Source organism: Gambusia affinis, linkage group LG01 (genome assembly GCF_019740435.1).
Source record: "Gambusia affinis linkage group LG01, SWU_Gaff_1.0, whole genome shotgun sequence".
Classification (NCBI taxonomy): Eukaryota; Metazoa; Chordata; class Actinopteri; order Cyprinodontiformes; family Poeciliidae; genus Gambusia; species Gambusia affinis.
In genome coordinates this window covers 38243678-38268544 of record NC_057868.1, presented here as the reverse complement: position 1 = coordinate 38268544, position 24867 = coordinate 38243678, and the positions used below count along the sequence as shown (strand labels likewise).

General features: G+C 37.3%; 3 protein-coding genes across 5 annotated transcripts in view; 2 read left to right on the top strand and 1 right to left on the bottom strand.

Annotated features, from left to right (window-relative positions):
• LOC122835012 (6-phosphofructo-2-kinase/fructose-2,6-bisphosphatase-like) overlaps positions 1 to 24867 on the top strand; it is an 80708-nt gene that overhangs the window by 33892 nt on the left and 21949 nt on the right. The window contains exon 1 of one of the 2 annotated variants that reach the window (XM_044123728.1): positions 22467 to 22587. The exons of the other annotated variant lie outside the window; for it this stretch is intronic. The gene's annotated coding sequence lies outside the window, so the exon portion shown is untranslated. Of the gene's footprint in view, positions 1 to 22466; positions 22588 to 24867 lie in introns of those variants that run through there. 2 annotated transcript variants of the gene reach the window in all.
• Positions 3739 to 15783, bottom strand: LOC122835002 (UDP-glucuronosyltransferase 2A2-like). 2 transcript variants are annotated; one of them, XM_044123654.1, is made up of 3 exons: positions 15420 to 15783; positions 11705 to 13118; positions 3739 to 4078 (listed from the first exon to the last, which is right to left on the bottom strand). In XM_044123654.1, exons 2-3 carry the CDS (start codon positions 13114 to 13116, stop codon positions 3898 to 3900), a joined length of 1593 nt encoding a protein of 530 aa, XP_043979589.1. In that variant the 5' UTR covers positions 13117 to 13118; positions 15420 to 15783; the 3' UTR covers positions 3739 to 3897. The 2 variants fall into 2 exon arrangements, with proteins under 2 accessions (XP_043979589.1, XP_043979600.1); XM_044123665.1 differs by lacking the exons at positions 11705 to 13118; positions 15420 to 15783 and adding an exon at positions 7390 to 7535 and having other exon boundaries at positions 3739 to 5492.
• Positions 20679 to 24734, top strand: LOC122835077 (P2Y purinoceptor 1-like). Its single transcript, XM_044123812.1, has one exon. It carries the CDS (start codon positions 21919 to 21921, stop codon positions 22903 to 22905), a length of 987 nt encoding a protein of 328 aa, XP_043979747.1. The 5' UTR covers positions 20679 to 21918; the 3' UTR covers positions 22906 to 24734.

Below are 24867 nucleotides of genomic sequence, written 5' to 3'. Positions count from 1 at the left end.
CACACACATAATGTGCAGTGTGTTTTGTACTACTTGTTGTGTACTTTGGACCTTTTCTCGTTCTTATCTCTGTTACAACTATTCTCTGCTTGGTTGGTTTTACCTTTGCCACATCTTGTAAACAGCAACATAATAAGATGGTCTTGTTTATGTTTCATTGCACTTTGGTGTCTGTGTGAGTGTGTGTGCACGTTTGCTGCAGCCACATGTACAAGCTATATGCGCAGCACAAAATATTCACTAGGCAGACAAGCCAGACAGAAATGAGAAAAAAAGATTCATAGACCCAAATAACAACTGTTTTCATACATTAATGTAGCCGTATTGAAAAGTTTACTAGCTTCAATTTTCAATAGGTACTTTTAATATAAAAATGAGCCTCATTCTAATTAATTGAACATGATTGTCACACTGACATCATAGTCAAGACTGGTTGACGTCTTTTAAAACATTAATTGTTGGTACAGTTGCGTTTAAGTAAACCAAACAGGTCAAGGTGATAAATGAATATTCTAATATAGCAAATTAGGATATTCACATCTTATATTAGGATATAAGTTTTATTTTATTTTAAAATACGTTTTATTTTATTCAAATCAGTATTATGTATGTTACATCCCTTGAAGTTGCATGGTGTTGTCAGAATCCAATGTAGGAAGTAAAAAGATGAATGTTTCTTCACTCACTTAAAGTGAAACTGACTGTCTCCAGGGTTAACGACAGAGTTGAATCTATACTGTGAATAATCAAGTTCAAATGTTTTGTATTTGAACTTGAAGTTATTGTGATTTCACATTATCACAATAACTTCAATATCAGCAACAAGGCAGTTCAAAATGTTTTACATTATATAAACATAAAAAAACCTCAGACAGTTATCAATTATAAAACAAGTAAAAATTATTAGAATAGTTGCACAACAAAAACTAACATGCAAATAAAATCACAATATTGCAAGAATAAAATCCTAAAATTACAAGAATGCCACAAAAATAAATTCGTATGAGAATAAGGTCAATATAATATTAGAATAATGTCATAACAATATGAGAATAATGTCATAACAATATGAGAATAATGTCATAGAGATATGAGAATAAAATCTTACGGTCATACAGTAACTTTATAGATTTATTGTATCTGCTGATGAATCAGCACCAGAAACTGCTCAGACCTGCTGGCATGTTTTGGAATTTTCTGTTAAATGAGCAATGAGAATGTGATCCATTGTATTTGAGTTCTTTGAAAGCTTGTTTTAACATGTCACAAGCAATCTTCCCCACAGCTCTGCCTGCTGCTGGGAAGCTACATCAAATTTTGGTTTTCCCTGGAAAACAAAAACTCTGATTTCTTATCCTGAAGATGACATTTACATTCCTTTACATCACCTAGTGATTAACTATTGCATAAGAAAAAAAACCCTAAAGTTAAAATTTCCTATTATTATACTGAATGGAAACCACACAGTTTGTATTTAGATCAGGTTGATGTAACTTCTAGAGGATGTTTAGAGAAGCATCACATTTTAACTATCGGGCTCAATCATTCATAGTTTCGATTCTGTATTAACTACACGTATTTCCCAACCTGCTCTGTTTGCAGGAAGATTAAAAAGTAATCTTTTTAAGATTACTTAAAAAGATCTCCTGTAGAGAGATAACAGTCTCTTGACTCTGCCCAATAGGCCGGCACAGGAGGTTACTGTTCAATTGCCTTGTTGAACAGCAACTTGCAGTGCAAAGTGCTTTGCATGAATTAGAAGGAAATGCAAACAAAACAAAAAATAGACAAAAAGGTAAAAGTATAAAACCACATCTTGGTTCTCTGTGTTCAAAAGAATAAGTAGTCCATCCTTTATAAATTACTAGGAGCTTCACTTGATTTTTGTTCTGATAAAACTAGATGTTGGTTGTCCATGTTGGTAAGCATGAGTAACTCTTTGGACTCTAAAGCACAGGGACCCAAAAAATATACATTGAAGTTGGTGGCTACCATGTCACAAAATGTTAAGTGATGGGAAGACTTTTGTAAGGCACTTGCCATGTTGTCAAAAGCAACACGGCTTTTCCTTTTGACCTTGCTGATGGTCAAAAGGAACAGTCTAAACAATGTAGACTGTGTAGGCTTCCTGTTCAGTGGATATCCACGCAGTCTGATTGTATTAATGTGAAGCAGCGTCAGCCTCTCTGCTTCTCTGCCTGTTTCTGGGAAGCTACATCAAATTATGGCTTTTCCTGGAAAACAGAAACTGCTTTCTTATCCTGAAGATGACATTTACATTCCTTTACATCACCAAGTGATTAACTATTGCATAAGAAAATAGAGCCTAAAGTTACATTTTTCTATTACTTTATTGAATGGGAACCACACAAAATTTAGATCAGGTCGATGCCACTTTATTGAGAATGCTAAGAGAAGCATCACACTTTAACTATGGGGCTCAATCATTCATACTTTAGATTCTGTATTAACTAAACATATTTCCCAACCTCCTCTGTTTGCTGTAAATGAAAGATTGAAAAGTACAAAAATGCAGTCCCCTTTAATAATTCAAATAACAAATACATCTCAATATGCATTAACACACACAGTGGAGATCCACAGTGTCACTTATTTCAGCTGTAGAGGGTACAGCCAATGTCAAAGAAAATAATGGCACTTCTGGATTGGTTGCTTTGCAAATACCAGCCAATAGTGTGTCGAGTAGCATTGCACCTTGATATTTCAGCTTCCAAGCTGCAGTTTAAAAAAAAAATATTGTAATTCTTTAGAGTCTTTATAGTTAATGTTTTAACTTTAAAGACTGTGTAGGCTTTATTTTCAATGGAAATCCAGACAGTCTGATTGTTGTAATCTAAGATAACAGTCAACGTCTCATTGCCCTTTCTGCATCCTCATACACACACACACACACACACACACATATATATAACTTGGCAAGGCAATTTGTTATTTTAAAGAAATTCCTCTAAATCTAACTGGTAGAGAGCAGTAGAACTGCTTGAAAGTACAGACTAGGAAAAGGTGCTCACTTTCCACAATGACCTCAATTTGTGGGTGAACATGGTATAACAGGTCCTCTGTATGACGCATATACAAGAACATGCACACACACACACACACACACACACACACACACACACACACACACACACACACACACACAAATTCATATATATATAAACTTGGCAAGGCCATTTCTTATTTTAAAATAAAAGTGTAACCTGCCCTCTAGTGGTGGGTTGAAGGAATTTCCCATATAAACAAAGCCAAATGTGCTCATCTAAGTTCCTTCTTGTGTTACTTGCTCAACTAGTAGGACACATTTCTCTCTCACACACACAGTTTCCAGTATGAAATATTAGAAATAATTAGACATGATTTATTGCTGTCTGAGGTCTTATTTTCCTTATTGTCAAATCTGAGTTTATAGGCTGGAGATAATCAACAAACTGAAAACATCTAATGGCGATCAATGAACTAGTCGATCCCTTTTTCATTTTTTAGTATTTTGCTATAATAATAATAATATTAAATGTGATATGCAGTAGTGTTGGTGCTGTCTTTGCTCATATTTTTCTGCTTTTGGTTCATAGCAGACAGACCCGGATAATGGGTTATGTATCCAATTCAATGTTTCCATCGCACCAAAAAAAATTGCTGATCTTCTGATCAGTAGTAAATACTAGTAGTAATAGTAAATGTTTTTTACTGCAGTATCAAAATGGTCTCATCAGGTATATGCTGTGGTATTTATTGAGTTAAAAACGTTTTTCACCATATTATTTAGAGGACATATTGTGTGGTTTAAAACAGTGATCTCAAGAAAATTTAAATGGTGACACTTTGTAAATTCCTGCTCTTGATCACCTACAACAAAATGTATCATCACTCCCTCTATTCAACCTTAGACTTCCTGTTTCTTATCAAACTGCTAAAGCAGATTCTACAGGAAACCCAGATCAACAAAATGAAAAGTAACACAATTGCTAAACAGAATGCCATCACATCCAGGCAGTGGTAGGAATACCAGGGCATCTTATAGGACTCGGAGCGCAAGTGTGGCGCACCCCGATGCCTCATGACATACTCGATCCAGAACACAGCACTGTCAATGGGTTTCATTGGTTTATCATGATGAAGCTGTGATAGTTTGACCATATTCTGCTTGTAGGGATTTTCTGGGTCCAAAATGGACTCCAGAGAACTTTTCAGAGAGTCAACAGTCATTTTGGTCACGTCGACTATCTCAGCCACACGTCGTGCCTTCAGACGGATGATGTTGTCGTACTGGTCAAAGATAAGTGGAATGCCTAGAACTGGTACGCCGTGGTAGATGGCCTCGTAGATGCCATTGGTGCCTCCATGTGTAATGAAAACTTTGGTTTTAGGATGGCCAAGGACGTCGTTTTGAGGCAACCATTCAACCAGCATAGTGTTGTTCCCTAAAGCAGCTGGTTGTTTACCAATATGTCTCCACAAAACCTTCTGAGGGAGGCTGGCAAATGCTGCTGTGAAGGTTTCTGACACCTCAGGTCCAAGGTCACTCAGCAGAGTGCCAAGAGTCATCACAATTACTCCATGTTCACCAGAGCTCTGCACAAACTCCTCTAAATCCGATGACAAAGGCTTGGATGGTTTTCCTTGAAAGCCTCCAATGTAGATGACGTTGGGCATGGTGGGGCGAGGAAACTCAAAGGTAAAATCAACCCGCATTAACCAGAGATCTGCAGCCTGTATCAGAGACAAGGTATTCACGTGATCTCCAAAATATTTATCACATATAGCCTGGTATTTTGGAGCAGAAATATAGGAGTACAAGTAGACCAACATGCCCTGGAAGATAATATTGTTGAGTCTTTGTAAAAAGTGCATTTTGTCAGAGAAATGGGAGAACACAGCAGGAATGTAGGACAGTGGAGAAGGAGCGATAGCAAAGTGACCCTCTCCACCAGGAATCCAGCGTACATTCAACACCAAAGGAAGCTTGAGATAGTGTGCCAGCAGCACGCCTCCTGGGTACCTGGGGTCTGTCAGTAAAATATCATATCCAGTTTCATTTAGCTGCCTTAGCAGAGTCCCATTCTCAAAGATGCTGGTGATCATCTTTGCTACTCCCTTCTTTCCTGCACCTTGAAAAAAATTAAACACATTCCTATAAAACTGAAAGAAAGCCCATAATGTTCCTTCATTTCGACGGATTTCCAGAGACCTCTGCAGGAAGGACGCCATGACTTCTTTGCTTTCGTTATTTTCTGGCTGCTCCTGGTTAACCGTAATGGACGTGTAAAGGGGGGAAAATTCAGAAATGTACCAGCTGGTTGAGGAGCGGAACACCGTTATCTCATGTCCCCGAGAATGTAACGCCTCCAAAAGGATTTTCATGTTCAGCCAGTGACTCCCATCCACTGGGAAAACCAACACTTTTCCACCGTCACCAGTAGACAGCAGCGATGCAGACAAGAGTAGGATCACCAGAACTGGACTCATTTCTGTAAAACAGACGCATAATGTCAGATTCAGATTAACTTAATTTTGGTAAATTTACAACATTACAAAAAATAAAATAAAATAAAATAAATTAAAATAACATGCTATTTTGCAAACCAATAAATTACCAGTAAAGGAACAGGCTAGAGTGTACCTTATTCATAGACTTAGCAGCAACTGTCCATATACATGCATGCAAGTACCCATACACTGATTTTTATTTAAATATGCACGTATACACATCTGTACTCACCTTCCATACATATCTTTACAATAACAGTTAAAGCGCACTAAAGCACATAATTTTAGATCATCATTTAATTCATTCCACAGTTTCACACCAATAACTTAAACACATTTATATTTTACTTTACTTTTTATTATATTGAAATATTAACAAGGAAACACAGGCAAGTTATATAAAAATTTATTTATATTGTGCCCACTCACAGCACCATCTCAAGGAGCTTAGCAGCATAAAATCAATTTTTATACATAAGTACATAGTCAGTTAAATAATGCAGACAGATTTCAAGCTGGTTATCTGAACAGCTGCAAAGCTACAAAACGAGACAAAGTTCTGTTTGGGTAAACCACAGTAGATATACCTGCTTGGCCAAAATGTCCTACAAAGACTTGTGCTTGTTGAAAACAGTGTGAAATGTGCAGTTCACACTGCACATTTCCTGCAGAATGCATCAAACACCCACTTCTTACTCAAGGGCTATAACTCAATCTGTAGGCAATTGATTAAAGAGCATTTGACTAACCAAAATGTGGATTGTGTTGCTTTTGATTGGAACGAAGAGAAGTATGTTAATTGTTTTCAGTATTTATGCCACTTTGCAAATAAAATAATAGTTTAAAAAAATTGGTGGTGTAAAATTTACCTTTCACAAGCTTCTATGCAATTTCTTTTTATTCCCCAAGTTATTTAGTTTTATACTTGATCTTTTGTGTTTGAAAATATGTTTTGCTTCAAACCCCTTAAAGTTTATTCATTATTTATTCAAAAATTAACCCCACTTTTCCTAGAAAACATCTTGACAATACTGAGAAAAAATTGAGAAGACAAAGGTGAAATCGGTTGTGAAGGTGTAAGCCTAATTATAACAACATTTCAGGGAAAAAAATAGAAGTAATTTGGTTTGATGGATTCAACTGCTTTGCTACTTTAAGGCAAGTCTATTTTGTTTGTGTCAGCAACAAGGCAACTCAAAGTGATTTACATGTTTAAATTATTTTAGCAGATTTTTCAGCAGTCCAGACAACTCCTCCAATTAAATCAACATATCTCGCTGCTGAATATGAACGATTGCAATCACCAGTTACTACTTGTTGTGTACTTTGGACCTTTTCTCGTTCTTATCTCTGTTACAACTATTCTCTGCTTGGTTGGTTTTACCTTTGCCACATCCTGTAGACAGCAACATAATAAGATGGTCTTGTTTATGTTTCATTGCACTTTGGTGTCTGTGTGAGTGTGTGTGCACGTTTGCCGCAGCCACATGTACAAGCTATATGCACAGCACAAAATGTTAACTAGGCAGACAAGCCAGACAGAAATGAGAAAAAAAGATTCACAGACCCAAATACAGATGCAGATAAAAACAAATCGTGCATCATCAAGTTGGAAAGTTTGCTTTCAAGTTTGATAATGCAGGACATACATAACCACATGCGTGATTGGTTTTACGAAGTGAAAGAAAACGTGTAGGCAGCGGCCTCCGCTCCTTCATACTGAAATGAGTACAATTCTGAGGGGAAAGTACAGCATGCCAGTAAAAAAAAATGAATCAGTCTCTTATTAAATGTTACAACATTTATCTTTGAAATGATGAAATGCAATATTATCTGCAGTAAGATAAAATCTGATAGGTTGTTAAAACTGATTCTCACCTTCAGCCTTGGTAGTTTCTGTTTCTTTCAATTCTTATCCAAACTACAGGCAATAAAATGTCTGCCCTTGTCATGCAACCGTCATTCAGCTGTAGGGTGAATGCAAGTGAATATATAACTTCATGTTCCTAAATAAACCTGCCCAGTAGGCTGGTACTGCATATAACCATACTTTAACTAGCCCCCACCAAATCCTCTCTAAAGTGCAAATATAAAACTGTTCTCTCCTGTTTGCTTTTCCATTTTTGTGCAGTCTTGCTCAAATAAATCAATAAATTTAACATTCACCGGGTCAAAAATTATTTTTGTCTAAAAGTAAAGCTTAAGTTACAAACCTGTTCAATAAATCAGAATATTATTGAAAAGTCAATTTAATTCAGGAACTTTATCACTAAGTCAAAACATACTAGATGGATGTCTGGCAGCCTTTATTCTTATTAATTATGAGGATATTTCCACTTACAATTAATGAAAACTTATTCACAATTTGAATATTAAATTAGACTTTAACAACTGTTTTCATACATTAATATAGTCGTATTGAAAAGTTTACTAGCTTCAATTTTCAAAAGTTACTTTTAATATAAAAATGAGCCTCATTCTAATTAATTGAACATGATTGTCGAACTGACATCATAGTCAAGACTGGTTGACGTCTTTTAAAACATTAATTGTTGGTATAGTTGCGTTAAAGTAAACCAAACAGGTCAAGGTGATAAATAAATATCCTAATATAGAAAATTAGGATATTCACATCTTATATTAGGATATAAGTTTTATTTTATTTTAAAATACGTTTTATTTTATTCAAATCAGTATTATGCATGTTACATCCCTTGAAGTTGCATGGTGTTGTCAGAATCCAATGTAGGAAGTAAAAAGATGAATGTTTCTTCTCTGACCTAAAGTGAAACTGACTGTCTCCAGGGTTAACGACAGAGTTGAATCTATACTGTGAATAATCAAGTTCAAATGTTTTGTATTTGAACTTGAAGTTATTGTGATTTCACATTATCACAATAACTTCAATATCAGCAACAAGGCAGTTCAAAATGTTTTACATTATATAAACATAAAAAAACCTCAGACAGTTATCAATTATAAAACAAGTAAAAATTATTAGAATAGTTGCACAACAAAAACTAACATGCAAATAAAATCACAATATTGCAAGAATAAAATCCTAAAATTACAAGAATGCCACAAAAATAAATTCGTATGAGAATAAGGTCAATATAATATTAGAATAATGTCATAACAATATGAGAATAATGTCATAGAGATGTGAGAATAAAATCTTACGGTCATACAGTAACTTTATAGATTTATTGTATCTGCTGATGAATCAGCACCAGAAACTGCTCAGACCTGCTGGATGTTTTGGAATTTTCTGTTAAATGAGCAATGAGAATGTGATCCATTGTATTTGAGTTCTTTGGAAGCTTGTTTTAAAATGTCACAAGCAATCTTCCCCACAGCTCTGCCTGCTGCTGGGAAGCTACATCAAATTTTGGTTTTCCCTGGAAACCAAAAACTCTGATTTCTTATCCTGAAGATGACATTTACATTCCTTTACATCACCTAGTGATTAACTATTGCATAAGAAAAAAACCCCTAAAGTTAAAATTTCCTATTATTATACTGAATGGAAACCACACAGTTTGTATTTAGGTCAGGTTGATGTAACTTCTAGAGGATGTTTAGAGAAGCATCACACTTTAACTATCGGGCTCAATCATTCATAGTTTCAATTCTGTATTAACTACACGTATTTCCCAACCTGCTCTGTGTGCAGGAAGATTAAAAAGTAATCTTTTTAAGATTACTTAAAAAGATCTCCTGTAGAGAGATAACAGTCTCTTGACTCTGCCCAGTAGGCCGGCACAGGAGGTTACTGTTCAATTGCCTTGTTGAACAGCAACATGCAGTGCAAAGTGCTTTGCATGAATTAGAAGGAAATGCAAACAAAACAAAACAAAAAATAGACAAAAAGGTAAAAGTATAAAACCACATATTGGTTCCCTGTGTTCAAAAGAATAAGTAGTCCATAATTTATAAATTACTAGGAGCTTCACTTGATTTTTGTTCTGATAAAACTAGATGTTGGTTGTCCATGTTGGTAAGCATGAGTAACTCTTTGGATTTTAAAGCACAGGGACCCAAAAAATATACATTGAAGTTGGTGGCTACCATGTCACAAAATGTTAAGTGATGGGAAGACTTTTGTAAGGCACTTACCATGTTGTCAAAAGCAACACGCCTTTTCCTTTTGACCTTGCTGATGGTCAAAAGGAACAGTCTAAACAATGTAGACTGTGTAGGCTTCCTGTTCAGTGGATATCCACGCAGTCTGATTGTATTAATGTGAGGCAGAGTCAGCCTCTCTGCTTCTCTGCCTGTTTCTGGGAAGCTACATCAAATTATGGCTTTTCCTGGAAAACAGAAACTGCTTTCTTATCCTGAAGATGACATTTACATTCCTTTACATCACCAAGTGATTAACTATTGCATAAGAAAATAGAGCCTAAAGTTACATTTTTCTATTACTTTATTGAAAGGGAACCACGCAAAATTTAGATCAGGTCGATGCCACTTTATTGAGAATGCTAAGAGAAGCATCACACTTTAACTATGGGGCTCAATCATTCATAGTTTAGATTCTGTATTAACTAAACATATTTCCCAACCTCCTCTGTTTGCTGTAAATGAAAGATTGAAAAGTACAAAAATGCAGTACCCTTTAATAATTGAAATAACAAATACATCTCAATATGCATTAACACACACAGTGGAGATCCACAGTGTCACTTATTTCAACTGTAGAGGGTACAGCCAATGTCAAAGAAAATAATGGCACTTCTGGATTGGTTGCTTTGCAAATACCAGCCAATAGTGTGTCGAGTAGCATTGCACCTTGATATTTCATCTTCCAAGCTGCAGTTTTAAAAAAATATATTTTAATTCTTTAGAGTCTTTATAGTTAATGTTTTAACTCTAAAGACTGTGTAGGCTTTATTTTCAATGGAAATCCAGACAGTCTGATTGTTGTAATCTAATCAATCAATCAATCAAACCTTATTTGTATAGCACATTTCAGCAGCAAGGCATTTCAAAGTGCTTTACATCAAATCAAACACAAAATACAATGCAACATAGAATCAACAATAAAAACACAACATCAATAAATTTGCAATTTATTACGTTTCAAATACAACTCTAAACAAGTGGGTTTTTAGTTGAGATTTAAAGGAAGTCAGTGTTTCAGCTGTTTTACAGTTTTCTGGAAGTTTGTTCCAGATTTTTGGTGCATAGATGCTAAATGCCGCTTCTCCTCGTTTGGGAGGAGAAGCGGCATTTAGCAGAACTCCTGAGAGTTCTGGAAGATAACAGTCAACGTCTCATTGCCCTTTCTGCATCCTCATACAAACACACACACACACATATATATATAACTTGGCAAGGCAATTTGTTATTTTAAAATAAAAGTGTAACCCTGCCCTCTAGTGGTGGGTTGAAGGAATTTCCCATATAAACAAAGCCAAATGTGCTCATCTAAGTTCCTTCTTGTGTTACTTGCTCAACTAGTAGGACTCATTTCTCTATCACACACACAGTTTACAGTATAATATATTAGAAATAATTAGACATGATTTATTGCTGTCTGAGGTCTTATTTTCCTTATTGTCAAATCTGAGTTTATAGGCTGGAGATAATCAACAAACTGAAAACATCTAATGGCGATCAATGAACTAGTCGATCCCTTTTTCATTTTTTAGTATTTTGCTATAATAATAATAATATTAAATGTGATATGCAGTGGTGTTGGTGCTGTCTTTGCTCATGTTTTTCTGCTTTTGGTTGACAGCAGACAGACCCGGATAATGGGTTATGTATCCAATTCAATGTTTCCATCGCACCAAAAAAAATTGCTGATCTTCCGATCAGTAGTAATTACTAGTAGTAATAGTAGTTTCAAAATGTTTTTTACTGCAGTATCAAAATGGTCTCATCAGGTATATGCTGTGGTATTTATTGAGTTAAAAACGTTTTTCACCATATTATTTAGAGGACATATTGTATGGTTTAAAACAGTGATCTCAAGAAAATTTAAATGGTGACACTTTGTAAATTCCTGCTCTTGATTACCTTTAACAAAATGTATCATCACTCCCCCTATTCAATCTTAGACTTTCTGTTTCTTATCAAACTGCTAAAGCAGATTCTACAGGAAACCCAGATCAACAAAATGAAAAGTAACACAATTGCTAAACAGAATGCCATCACATCCAGGTAGGGCATCTTATAGACCCGATGCCTCATGACATACTCGATCCAGAACACAGCACTGTCAATGGGTTTCATTGGTTTATCATGATGAAGCTGTGATAGTTTGACCATATTCTGCTTGTAGGGATTTTCTGGGTCTAAAATGGACTTCAGAGAACTTTTCAGAGAGTCAACAGTCATTTTGGTCACATCGACTATCTCAGCCACACCTCGTGCCTTCAGACGGATGATGTTGTCATACTGGTCAAAGATAAGTGGAATGCCTAGAACTGGTACCTCATGGTAGATGGCCTCGTAGATGCCATTGGTGCCTCCATGTGTAATGAAAACTTTGGTTTTAGGATGGCCAAGGATGTCGTTTTGAGGCAACCATTCAACCAGCATAGTGTTGTTCCCTAAAGCAGCTGGTTGTTTACCAATATGTCTCCACAAAACCTTCTGAGGGAGGCTGGCAAATGCTGCTGCGAAGGTTTCTGACACCTCAGGTCCAAGGTCACTCAGCAGAGTGCCAAGAGTCATCACAATTACTCCATGTTCACCAGAGCTCTGCACAAACTCCTCTAAATCCGATGACAAAGGCTTGGATGGTTTTCCTTGGAAGCCTCCAATGTAGATGACGTTGGGCATGGTGGGGCGAGGAAACTCAAAGGTAAAATCAACTCGCATTAACCAGAGATCCGCAGCCTGTATCAGAGACAAGATATTCACGTCATCTCCAAAATATTTATCACATATAGCCTGGTAATTTGGAGCAGAAATATAGTAGTACAAGTAGACCAACATGCCCTGGAAGATAATATTGTTGAGTCTTTGTAAAAAGTGCATTTTGTCAGAGAAATGGGAGAACACAGCAGGAATGTAGGACAGTGGAGAAGGAGCGATAGCAAAGTGACCCTCTCCACCAGGAATCCAGCGTACATTCAACACCAAAGGAAGCTTGAGATAGTGTGCCAGCAGCACGCCTCCTGGGTACCTGGGGTCTGTCAGTAAAATATCATATCCAGTTTCATTTAGCTGCCTTAGCAGAGTCCCATTCTCAAAGATGCTGGTGATCATCTTTGCGACACCCTTCTTTCCTGCACCTTGAAAAAAATTAAACACATTCCTGTAAAACTGAAAGAAAGCCCATAATGTTCCTTCATTTCGACGGATTTCCAGAGACCTCTGCAGGAAGGACGTCATGACTTCTTGGCTCTCGATACTTTCTGGCTGCTCCTGGGTAACCGTAATGGACGTGTAAATGGGGGAAAATTCAGAAATGTACCAGCTGGTTGAGGAGCGGAACACCGTTATCTCATGTCCCCGAGAATGTAACGCCTCCAAAAGGATTTTCATGTTCAGCCAGTGACTCCCATCCACTGGGAAAACCAACACTTTTCCACCGTCACCAGTAGACAGCAGCGATGCAGACAAGAGTAGGATCACCAGAACTGGACTCATTTCTGTAAAACAGACGCATAATGTCAGATTCAGATTAACTTAATTTTGGTAAATTTACATTACAAAAAATGAAAACAAAAGAAAATAAATTAAAATGAAATGCTATTTTGCAAACCAATAAATTTCCAGTAAAGGAATAGGCTAGAGTGTAACTTAGTCATAGACTTGGCAGCAACTGTCCATATACATGCATGCAAGCACAAATACGTACACTGATTTCTATTTAAATATGCATGTACACACATCTGTACACATACTCACCTTGCATACATATCTTTACAATAACAGTTAAAGTGCACTAAAGCACATAATTTGAGATCATCATTTAATACATTCCACAGTTTCACACAAATAACTGAAACACATTATTAACAAGCCGAAATTTTTAAATATCCATCCATCCATCCATCCATCCATCCATCCATCCATCCATCCATCCATCCATCCATCCATCCATCCATCCATCCATCCATCTTTTTCCGCTCATCCAGGGTCGGGTCATGGGGGTAGCAGCTTCAGAAGGGAGGCCCAGACTTCCCTCTCCCCAGCCACTTGTTCCAGCTCCTCTGTGGGAATCCCAAGGCATTCCCAGGCCAGCTGAGAGACATAGTTCCTCCAGCGTGTCCTGGGTCTTCCCTGGGGCCTCCTCCTGGTGGGATGTGCCCGGAACACCTCACCAGGAAGGCGTCGAGGAGGCATCCTGACCAGATGCCCGAGCCACCTCAACTGGCTCCTCTCGATGTGAAGGAGCAGCGGCTCTACTCTGAGTCCCTCCCGGATGACTGAGCTTCTCATTCTATCTCTAAGGGAGAGCCCAGACACGGAGACTACAGAGAAAACCCATTTTGGCCGCTTTTAACCGTGATCTCATTCTTTCTGTCATGAGCTTTGGGTCATAGATGAGGGTGGGAATGTAGATCGACTGGTAAATCGAAGGCTTCGCTTTTTGGCCCAGCTTTCTCTCTACCACGACAGACCAGTACAGCGCGCGCTTGATGGCAGACGCTGCATCAATCCGCCTGTCAGTCTCCCGCTCCCTTCTTCCCTCATTCGTGACACCCCCCCTGACCCAGAGAAGGAACTCTCAGGCCTGGCTCCAGAGTTGGGCCCCAGTGACCCGCGTCCGGGCGAGGGAACATGAAGTCCAAAGTTGCTGTTCATTGGTGTCTTTGGGCTCCGCTTTGTCTGGTCCCTCACCTAGGACCTGCCTGCCTTGGATGACCTTACCAGGGGCATGAAGCCCCAGACAGCATAGCTCCTAGGATCTTTGGGGCACTCAAACCCTTCCACCATGATAAGGTTCCAGCCCAAGGAGAGGTTTTAGATATTTTTAACAATATTCCAATAGATTTTTGCAATTATTTTGAGGTCTCCAGCTAAGTTTGTTGTCCAGAATTATACTTAAATGTTTGTCTTATAAACTCCACTTATATGGAAATTTACATTACTCCAAATCTGATTAGCAGAAAATACCATAAATTTAGTTTCTTTTTCTAATTTAGTGCTTTAGATGTTTAAATTTTGATTTCAATTCAGTCAATGTACATCTTAATGTGGTGTTTGAGTCAATATATAGAATAATAAGAGCTACGAGTGACACTCACTCACTTCAGGCTTCTGGAAACATTAGACCAACTTTCCATGTTTTAAATGCGTTTTTTTTATTTATTTTCAGCTTGAATAGTTATGATTGTGTGTTTTACATAAAGTTTTTAGGATGTACTCAATTTTAAATCATATGGACCAACATGTCGGAAACACAGGCAAATTATATAAAAATCATTTATTTGTTTATATTGTGTCCACTCACAGCACCATCTCAAGGAGCTTAGCAGCATAAAATCAATTTTTATACATAAGTACATAGTCAGTTAAATAATGCAGACAGATTTCAAGCTGGTTATCTGAACAGCTGCAAAGCTACAAAACGAGACAAAGTTCTGTTTGGGTAAACCACAGTAGATATACCTGCTTGGCCAAAATGTCCTACAAAGACTCGTGCTTGTTGAAAACCACACACACAATGTGCAGTGTGAAATGTGCAGTTCACACTGCACATTTCCTGCAGAATGCATCAAACAACCACTTCTTACTCGAGGGCTATAACTCAATCTGTAGGCAATTGATTAAAGAGCATTTGACTAACCAAAATGTGGATTGTGTTGCTTTTGAGCACAAGTAGCATGCCAGTAAAGAAAATGAATCAGTGTCTTATTAAATGTTACATTTATCTTTGAAATGATGAAATGCAATATTATCTGCAGTAAGATAAAATCTGATAGGTTGATAAAACTGATTCTCACCTTCAGCCTTGGTAGTTTCTGTTTCTTTCAATTCTTATCCAAACTACAGGCAATAAAATGTCTGCCCTTGTCATGCAACCGTCATTCAGCTGTAGGGTGAATGCAAGTGAATATATAACTTCATGTTCCTAAATAAACCTGCCCAGTAGGCTGGTACTGCATGTAAGCATATTTTAACTAGCCCCCACCAAACCCTCTCTAAAGTGCAAATATAAAACTGTTCTCTCCTGTTTGCTTTGCCATTTTTGTGCAGTCTTGCTCAAATAAATCAATAAATTTAACATTCACCGGGTCAAAAATTATTTTTGTCTAAAAGTAAAGCTTAAGTTACAAACCTGTTCAATAAATCAGAATATTATTGAAAAGTCAATTTAATTCAGGAACTTTATCACTAAGTCAAAACATATTCACCACAGTAGATATACCTGCTTGGCCAAAATGTCCTACAAAGACTCGTGCTTGTTGAAACCACACACATAATGTGCAGTGTGTTGTGTACTACTTGTTGTGTACTTTGGACCTTTTCTCGTTCTTATCTCTGTTACAACTATTCTCTGCTTGGTTGGTTTTACCTTTGCCACATCCTGTAGACAGCAACATAATAAGATGGTCTTGTTTATGTTTCATTGCACTTTGGTGTCTGTGTGAGTGTGTGTGCACGTTTGCTGCAGCCACATGTACAAGCTATACGCGCAGCACAAAATGTTCACTAGGCAGACAAGCCAGACAGAAATGAGAAAAAAAGATTCATAGACCCAAATAACAACTGTTTTCATACATTAATGTAGCCGTATTGAAAAGTTTACTAGCTTCAATTTTCAAAAGGTACTTTTAATATAAAAATGAGCCTCATTCTAATTAATTGAACATGATTGTCGAACTGACATCATAGTCAAGACTGGTTGACGTCTTTTAAAACATTAATTGTTGGTACAGTGCGTTAAAGTAAACCAAACAGGTCAAGGTGATAAATGAATATCCTAATATAGCAAATTAGGATATTCACATCTTATATTAGGATATAAGTTTTATTTTATTTTAAAATACGTTTTATTTTATTCAAATCAGTATTATGCATGTTACATCCCTTGAAGTTGCATGGTGTTGTCAGAATCCAATGTAGGAAGTAAAAAGATGAATGTTTCTTCACTCACCTAAAGTGAAACTGACTGTCTCCAGGGTTAACGACAGAGTTGAATCTATACTGTGAATAATCAAGTTCAAATGTTTTGTATTTGAACTTGAAGTTATTGTGATTTCACATTATCACAATATCTTCAATATCAGCAACAAGGCAGTTCAAAATGTTTTACATTATATAAACATAAAAAAACCTCAGACAGTTATCAATTATAAAACAAGGAAAAATTATTAGAATAGTTGCACAACAAAAACTAACATGCAAATAAAATCACAATATTGCAAGAATAAAATCCTAAAATTACAAGAATGCCACAAAAATAAATGCGTATGAGAATAAGGTCAATATAATATGAGAATAATGTCATAAAGATATGAGAATAAAATCTTACGGTCATACACTAACTTTATAGATTTATTGTATCTGCTGATGAATCAGCACCAGAAACTGCTCAGACCTGCTGGATGTTTTGGAATTTTCTGTTAAATGAGCAATGAGAATGTGATCCATTGTATTTGAGTTCTTTGGAAGCTTGTTTTAACATGTCACAAGCAATCTTCCCCACAGCTCTGCCTGCTGCTGGGAAGCTACATCAAATTTTGGTTTTCCCTGGAAAACAAAAACTCTGATTTCTTATCCTGAAGATGACATTTACATTCCTTTACATCACCTAGTGATTAACTATTGCATAAGAAAATAGAGCCTAAAGTTACATTTTCCTATTACTTTATTGAATAGGAACCACACAAAATTTAGATCAGGTCGATGCTACTTTATTGAGAATGCTAAGAGAAGCATCACACTTTAACTATGGGGCTCAATCATTCATAGTTTAGATTCTGTATTAACTAAACATATTTCCCAACCTCCTCTGTTTGCTGTAAATGAAAGATTGAAAAGTACCAAAATGCAGTCCCCTTTAATAATTCAAATAACAACTACATCTCAATATGCATTAACACACACAGTGGAGATCCACAGTGTCACTTATTTCAACTGTAGAGGGTACAGCCAATGTCAAAGAAAATAATGGCACTTCTGGATTGGTTGCTTTGCAAATACCAGCCAATAGTGTGTCGAGTAGCATTGCACCTTGATATTTCAGCTTCCAAGCTGCAGTTTAAAAAAATATATATTTTAATTCTTTAGAGTCCTTATAGTTAATGTTTTAACTCTAAAGACTGTGTAGGCTTTATTTTCAATGGAAATCCAGACAGTCTGATTGTTGTAATCTAAGATAACTGTCAACTTCTCATTGCCCTTTCTGCATCCTCATACACACACACACACATATATATAACTTGGCAAGGCAATTTGTTATTTTAAAGAAATTCCTCTAAATCTAACTGGTAGAGAGCAGTAGAACTGCTTGAAAGGACAGACTAGGAAAAGGTGCTCACTTTCCACAATGACCTCAATTTGTGGGTGAACATGGTATAACAGGTCCTCTGTATGACGCATATACAAGAACATGCACACACACACACACAAATTCATATATATATAAACTTGGCAAGGCCATTTCTGATTTTAAAATAAAAGTGTAACCTGCCCTCTAGTGGTGGGTTGAAGGAATTTCCCATATAAACAAAGCCAAATGTGCTCATCTAAATTCATGAGAAGTTCCTTCTTGTGTTACTTGCTCAACTAGTAGGACACATTTCTCTCTCACACACACAGTTTCCAGTATAAAATATTAGAAATAATTAGACATGATTTATTGCTGTCTGAGGTCTTATTTTCCTTATTGTCAAATCTGAGTTTATAGGCGGGAGATAATGAACAAACAGAAAACAGCTGATGGCGATCAATGAAAGTCACACAGAAACAAGGGGTAAAGAAGACAAAACTGGTAAAATAAACAGGAGCAGATCACGACAGTACCCCCCCTTAACGGCTGCTACCAGACTCCCAAAAAGGGTGGGGACAGGGGCGCTGGACGGAGGGATAGAGTCGAACACAAAAAGTTCAATCTCGTAAACCACCCCACTGGCTTACAAGGGAAAAACCTGAGGTTCCGGAACCGTTCCAAAATGGTGACGGTCTCCCAGCAGAAGGTCTGGATGAAACCTCTGGCGAGGGCCTGGCAGGCGGTGGCGACGAAGGAGCCTTGGGGAGAGTGGTAGAGCCAGCCTATGGCGAAGGAGAAGACGAAATCCCCTGAGAGGGTTCACCCGACGGCAGTGGATGAGTCGAACAGCATGGAACAGCGCAGTTCTGAAGAGCTACCAAAGCTGGTTCCTCTGAAAATCACCCAGATCTCTAGATCCCTGATGCTGAGGCACACCAGCAGAAGGAGTGGCTGCATCGGCAGGGGGCTGTGGAGAACGGGCACGCTGAGAGGACGTACAGGCCGATTGGCTGTGGAGAGTCTGTAAGGATGTCGGGTAGATTCAAGAAGGGTGACCAGACGTCCTCTTTTTCCCAGACATGTTCTACTTTTCAGACCTAAAAAAATGTCCGGGGGAAATTTAAAAATCGTCCGGGATTTTGGTCAACTGCCTCAAAACACATTACATAGCTTACAGTGCATTGTGATTACATTGCCAATCCGTTCCACTACTCCATTCCAGGTTTCTTTGTATGGCAAATTAGTCCCGCCCTTCTCCCCAAATCCAATCATGTTGCATTATGTGTGCGAGTGTGTGGGAAAAGTAAAGATAGCTGAGTTGACTTGTACACCAGCCGCTAGACTAGTTAAACCTTAAGTGTGACAGGCGGTAGCACATGTGTGTCCGCCGGCAAAAATGCTTAAACGAAAGTGTACGTTTACGGAGGAATTAAAGAAAAGATTCCCGTGCTTTCGTCAAGGTCGTGATCCCTATGAGGCGGAGTGTTTGACATGTAAGGCAGGCACTAATGTGTCTGTGGCAAATAAAGGTGCCAACGACCTGCAAGTGCACGTGAATTCAGCAAAGCACGCGAAAGCAGCCAGAGGCGAAAGCTCTTCGGCTAAAGTCACAGATTTCTTTGTGACAAAGTCAGACAGTGCAGCCGTCACTGCAGCAGAAGGCAGCTTTGCTTTCCATACTGGTCAGTAACGAGACACAATATTTTTATTGTCTCTCGTCAACAAAAAAAGTGTCCTCCTTTTCAGAAACCCAAATCTGGTCACCCTAATTCAGGTAACTTTTGTCTTACATGGCTCAGTGCACCGATTACTGTTTTCTCGCAGATTACCAATCTTTGAGAAGTCTGACCTGCCCATTTCAATTTTAGCCAATACTGTTTTTTTTTTGTTTGTTTGTTTGTTTGAAATGTCACTAAATATAGCCAAGAAAGTTGTTGAGTTGGTAACAGTGGGATGACTATCATTACCTGCAAACCTGGAGATGTGACCTGGTGGACCGACCCATCGGTCAAACCTCTCATTGTAGAGCAGAAGAGCACACTGGCTGATTTTTATACCTTTACTGAAGTAGAAAAGAGCAGGATAAGATCGGCTTCATTTGTAAATATCGGTCGATCTCCCAAAACTAAGGAAATCAGCACCGATTAATCGGCTCGATTTTGTGTGGGTAGTAAAAACATTACAGAGGTTGTAAAAAGTAGTAAATTCAACTCTAGGATTTCTGTATAAACCCTGTTATCGGTTCAGGGCAAAGCTGGTGAGAAAGAGACACAGATCCACTTTCTGAATAGACAAGACTTCATGCGGCATTGCAACTACGAAAATACTTTAAACATTATGGCCGACAGAAGACTTGCATACATATTTACGCAGCTAAAAATGATATTAAGGTAGCAGTTGTTTTTATTTTGGTAATCAGGAAATGTGTTCTGTTTTTACACAGTTAAATGCATGATAAATGATTTATGGAACATATATTTTTTAAACTAAATCTAGTAGGACACATATTGAATTATGTGTACTTCTACCAATTGGTCAATCTCAGGTGATTTTATTTTATTTTCTATTAAGGTTTGAAGTCAAAGATGTTTGCATTTTTTTCAGCTATGTTGCCAAAAAGCATGTTAAAGATTTAACTAATTTTATTGTTCCTAATAGTCTTTATTTTTGATGGAATACTTTAAAGGATAATACAGTGATGTATGTTTTTTGAATATACAATACTGTCTACTCTTCACATTTTTGTCCAAAAAATCCCTTTTGCATGAGTAGAAATTGTGTTTTTGGTTACTATTGACCTTCATTAGCGTATTCCTTTTTATTAAGACGTTTTTATTCAAAATTTGTGACAATATTGCTTATGTTTTAGCTTATCGGAATGGATGAAAATTTCACACCATCTTGCCTTCACAGCAAACCCAAGAGCTGTGTAGACTTTGTATTTTCTGGTATTTTTCTGCTGGCTACCTCCTTGATGTTTCCATGACATCTTACCAGCTGTCAATAAGTAATCACAGTATTTCTTCTGATTGAAGTCGCCTTTATGCTTGAGTTTTTGATCCAACAATTCAAGCATAACCAACATCATGTTGTCAGTAGGTGGTAGAATCCCTCTCTCTACTTCTCCATTTTGCCAAATGTAAAACCCGCATTGCATTCACAACAGAATCTGGTTTTCTTGGGCAAAAACATGTGGATGCATATAAATATAAATAATTATATGTCTGAGGACAGTTTGTTTAATTAATAACTGCTTAAAAATCAACAAATGTACATGTAAACACCAGATTAGTGTAATGATTTCCATCGCCACCAGATGGCACTAAACACTCAATCCAACTGGAAGAAAGGTCAAAAACAAATCTCATGAATTAACGTGAGATTTAAATTGGTTTAGTTCGGTTTAAACACAAAGTATTGCTCAGTATTACATGGATACCCCCCTGACAAGGCCTCAAGCTGCAATTATTATAAACAAACCAGATTAATGGAAAAAAATATGTTTAAAACAAGCAATCTCTACTGCAGAGTGACAAAACAATTTCTAACCTTTGAACTGAAAATCTTTGGAACATAAAGTATTGAAGCAGTATAGCATTGGATCTCTTCAAAAACAAAGAAGAAGCTCCTTACTGTGTTTTTTTTTTTTTTTTTGAGAACCTTTTTTGCCCTAATGAAATAATGTTCCTGTAATTTTTTTGTATTAGAATAACTTCATTTCTAACTATGAACTGCATTCTTTTCAACTTCCTTGTCACTTCATATCCAGATCTCATTCATTATAAAAAACGGGGAATTGAAACTGAGATAACAAGACTCTCCAGATAGGTGTGGACAGAATGTTGTAGTTTTTTTTTTTGTTTTGTTTTTTTCCCACATGCACAGATAACTCTGCCTACAACTAGGCAGGGCTTCAAAAAGGAAGTTATTCACGGCAGGTTTCCTTTCGGTTTATTTTCATCTGTGAGCAGGAGAAGGGCTGAGATCACTTGTTTCTGGAAGACAAAATGAACAACACCGGTTGTCGTCAACCAGATAAGAAATTATTTGAACATACAATACTGCCTATTCTTCACATCTTGGTGTTTATTGTTGGACTGATTGCTAATGGATGGGGATTGAACTCTTTGAGGCGCAGCTGGAGGAAACTGGGAAATATCAACATCTTTGTCCTAAACCTTGGACTAGCAGACATTTTGTATCTGCTCACTCTCCCCTTTCTGATCGTGTATCACATTAAAGGAAACAAATGGATCTTTGGAGAAGGATTCTGCTTGGTAACAAGATTCTGCTTCAACCTGAATCTGTACTGCAGCATCGGGTTCCTCACCTGTATAAGTGTGTACAGGTACCTGTCCATCGTCCATCCCATGAGAACGATGGGGAGATTAACTACGACTCACTCTGTGGTTATTTCCCTCATTGTTTGGATTCTAGTGGGTGCGCAAAGTTTTCCAGACATGTTCTACCCAAAAACATTTGGGGGAAAAAAATGTTTTGACAGTACCTCAAATGAACATATGAAGAGTTACCTGAATTACTCCATCATATGGACGTCATTTGGATTTTGCATCCCATTCCTTATCACCATTTGGAGCTACGGACACGTGACTCTGGTTGTCTGCCGCTCAAAAACGATTGACAAGGACCTGAAACGACGGAGCTTGAAGCTGTTGGTAATTTTGATTCTTCTCTTCTTGCTTTGTTATGCACCCTACCATGTCTTCAAGAACCTCAGCATGTATTCCAGAGTTCTGATTAATCAGGGAATTTGCCCTGATTGGGATTCTGCACTTTTCAGTGTGCGTCAGGCAAGTCGTGGTCTTGTCAGCCTGAACAGCGCTCTCAACCCGCTGGTTTACCTCCACGTTTATGAAGACATGGGGGCTCACCTCAGGGAGCAGCTGCAGGGAGGTCAACAGATGTTCAGTCGATTGTTTACGTCAAATTTCTGCTCTGTGCCGGTTGCACCGAGTGAACCAGATGAAGTGTGATATTTATCTTTTTTATTCAATATAATAAGTGATATTTTGTACATTTCTGTAAAATTTTTGTTTTGATTCAATTTTTCTTATGTTGTCAGATGCAAAGAATGAAAGTAATAGATTTGAAATGAAGTCAAATCGGTTTCAGTGTTTACTAGAATATTAATTGAATAATAATGAGAATCCTATTACTTTAGAATAATAACCTTGTACAATGTATAAACGGCACGGTTTCAGTTGCTATAAGAAGCAGCATTTCTCTAGAAATGTTGCAGGTACCAGAACTTTTTTGCCAGTTCATTAGAAGCAAAGTATTTTTTCTTTAGATGGCAAACCAGGTGTGACTAATAATTTAAGGAAATAGGACCAACATTCATATTCATATCTGAAAGCAAAGAATAACGTTTATACTTTTCCAGCTCATGACAGCTTTACTTTTCGAACAGTATGATCTCATTTAACACGTTAGTTAGTAAATGAAATTGAAGATAGCACATGAACTGCTGTCAGTGTCACTGTGTCACATCCCGAATATGAGCTAAAACTCTGCCTTCACCTCTTCTTCCTCCAGATAAAGTAGTCATGCACACCCTGACTGGAAATTATAGCTGTGTAGAAATAGAATTTGTTGTTTATTTTCTTCCAGGAACTATAAGTGTTTCTAAAACAAGAGCACACTATTTTAAACAATGCTTGTTGTGATGTCAAGCAGCTGTTCCCATCTGATAATGCAAAACACATTATTTCCTGTTACCAACTTCTGCTTTACTAATGTTTTCTGCACTAGCAGCAATAGATTCATGTTGGACTTTCAAACCTTTGAAAGTATTCATTCTGTTCATTCTGTTGAGAATTAAAAACTGCCTTTTTAACCAAATTAATCAACTCAAACAATATTTAAGTTATGGTCTCGTAATATTTAAATAATGAATTATATACAGATTTCTTAGTTTAGCCATGTGGAAGCACATGGCTAAACTAGAAGATTCTCATATGACCTTTGGGAAGATAGTAGTCATTGTTGATATGGAAATTTACTAAATTTGGAAGTTTTGTTGCATATTATTTTCCAATCCTTTGCTCTCTCTTTAAAGAATCAAAGTCCGTAGACATGTATTTTGCAACTGAGCAAAAACTAGTGCAGTCTTTGATTGTTTAGGCAGCACTAGTCAGTGACTGTTGTTATTTACAGACATTCAGAAATAATTCATCCACAGTGCAGCGGTTCTTAAACCTTTCATAACGACTGTTGGATTCACTCCTCCCATTCCACTAGGGGGCGCTGTAGTTGCTTTGCATTTGGGACAGGAGGGGCGGTAAAACGAGAGAAGAAACTTATGGCAGGCCAGTAATGCACTGAGACTGTCATACGGTTAACTGAAGCTAAAAAGCTGAATATACCATAAACCACGTTGGGCAACTCACCACGTTGCCCAACGTGGAGAGTTTTATTAATGCTGTTAGTTGTGGGCAGATATGACTTTTTGTTATCTGTTCGAAGCGTGAGGTCGGTAAATTTGCTAGAGCTAATTAGCCAAATGCTAGCTGTGTAAACTTCGCCTTGTAACCAGTTAGTCAAGTCAATCCTAGCTCTTACAACTATGTTTGAGATTGTTTATTGAATATTACAATACTAAGTATTGATGTTTTGTTTTTACGTTATTTACAGTTTAACCGCACAGCATGTCTGTGTAAAAGCATTCGGCAATAAAATTAGCAACAACGACTATCTTATGTTCTTTGTAACAACGACCACCTGAGTAAGTTCTAAGATTTTCAAGTGTCATATTGAAAGACACATTACAACAATAAAACTAGTCAATCCCTTTTTCATTTTTTTGTATTTTGCTATAATAATAATAATAAATGTGATATGCAGTAGTGTTGGTGCTCTTTGCTCATGTTTTTCTGCTTTTGGTTCATAGCAGACATTGACGGGTAATGGAAAATTACCAATTCCAATTCAATGTT

What these genes read in the sequence shown, in the direction of transcription:
- LOC122835002 (XM_044123654.1), bottom strand. Translation starts at nt 13,116, where the DNA reads ATGAGTCCAGTTCTGGTGATCCTACTCTTGTCTGCATCGCTGCTGTCT. An exon ending in TGGATCGAGTATGTCATGAG is followed by an intron (nt 4,079 to 11,704) that starts GCATCGGGTCTA and finishes GTATGTCATGAG; the next exon opens with GCATCGGGGTGCGCCACACT.
- LOC122835077 (XM_044123812.1), top strand. Translation starts at nt 21,919, where the DNA reads ATGAACAACACCGGTTGTCGTCAACCAGATAAGAAATTATTTGAACAT.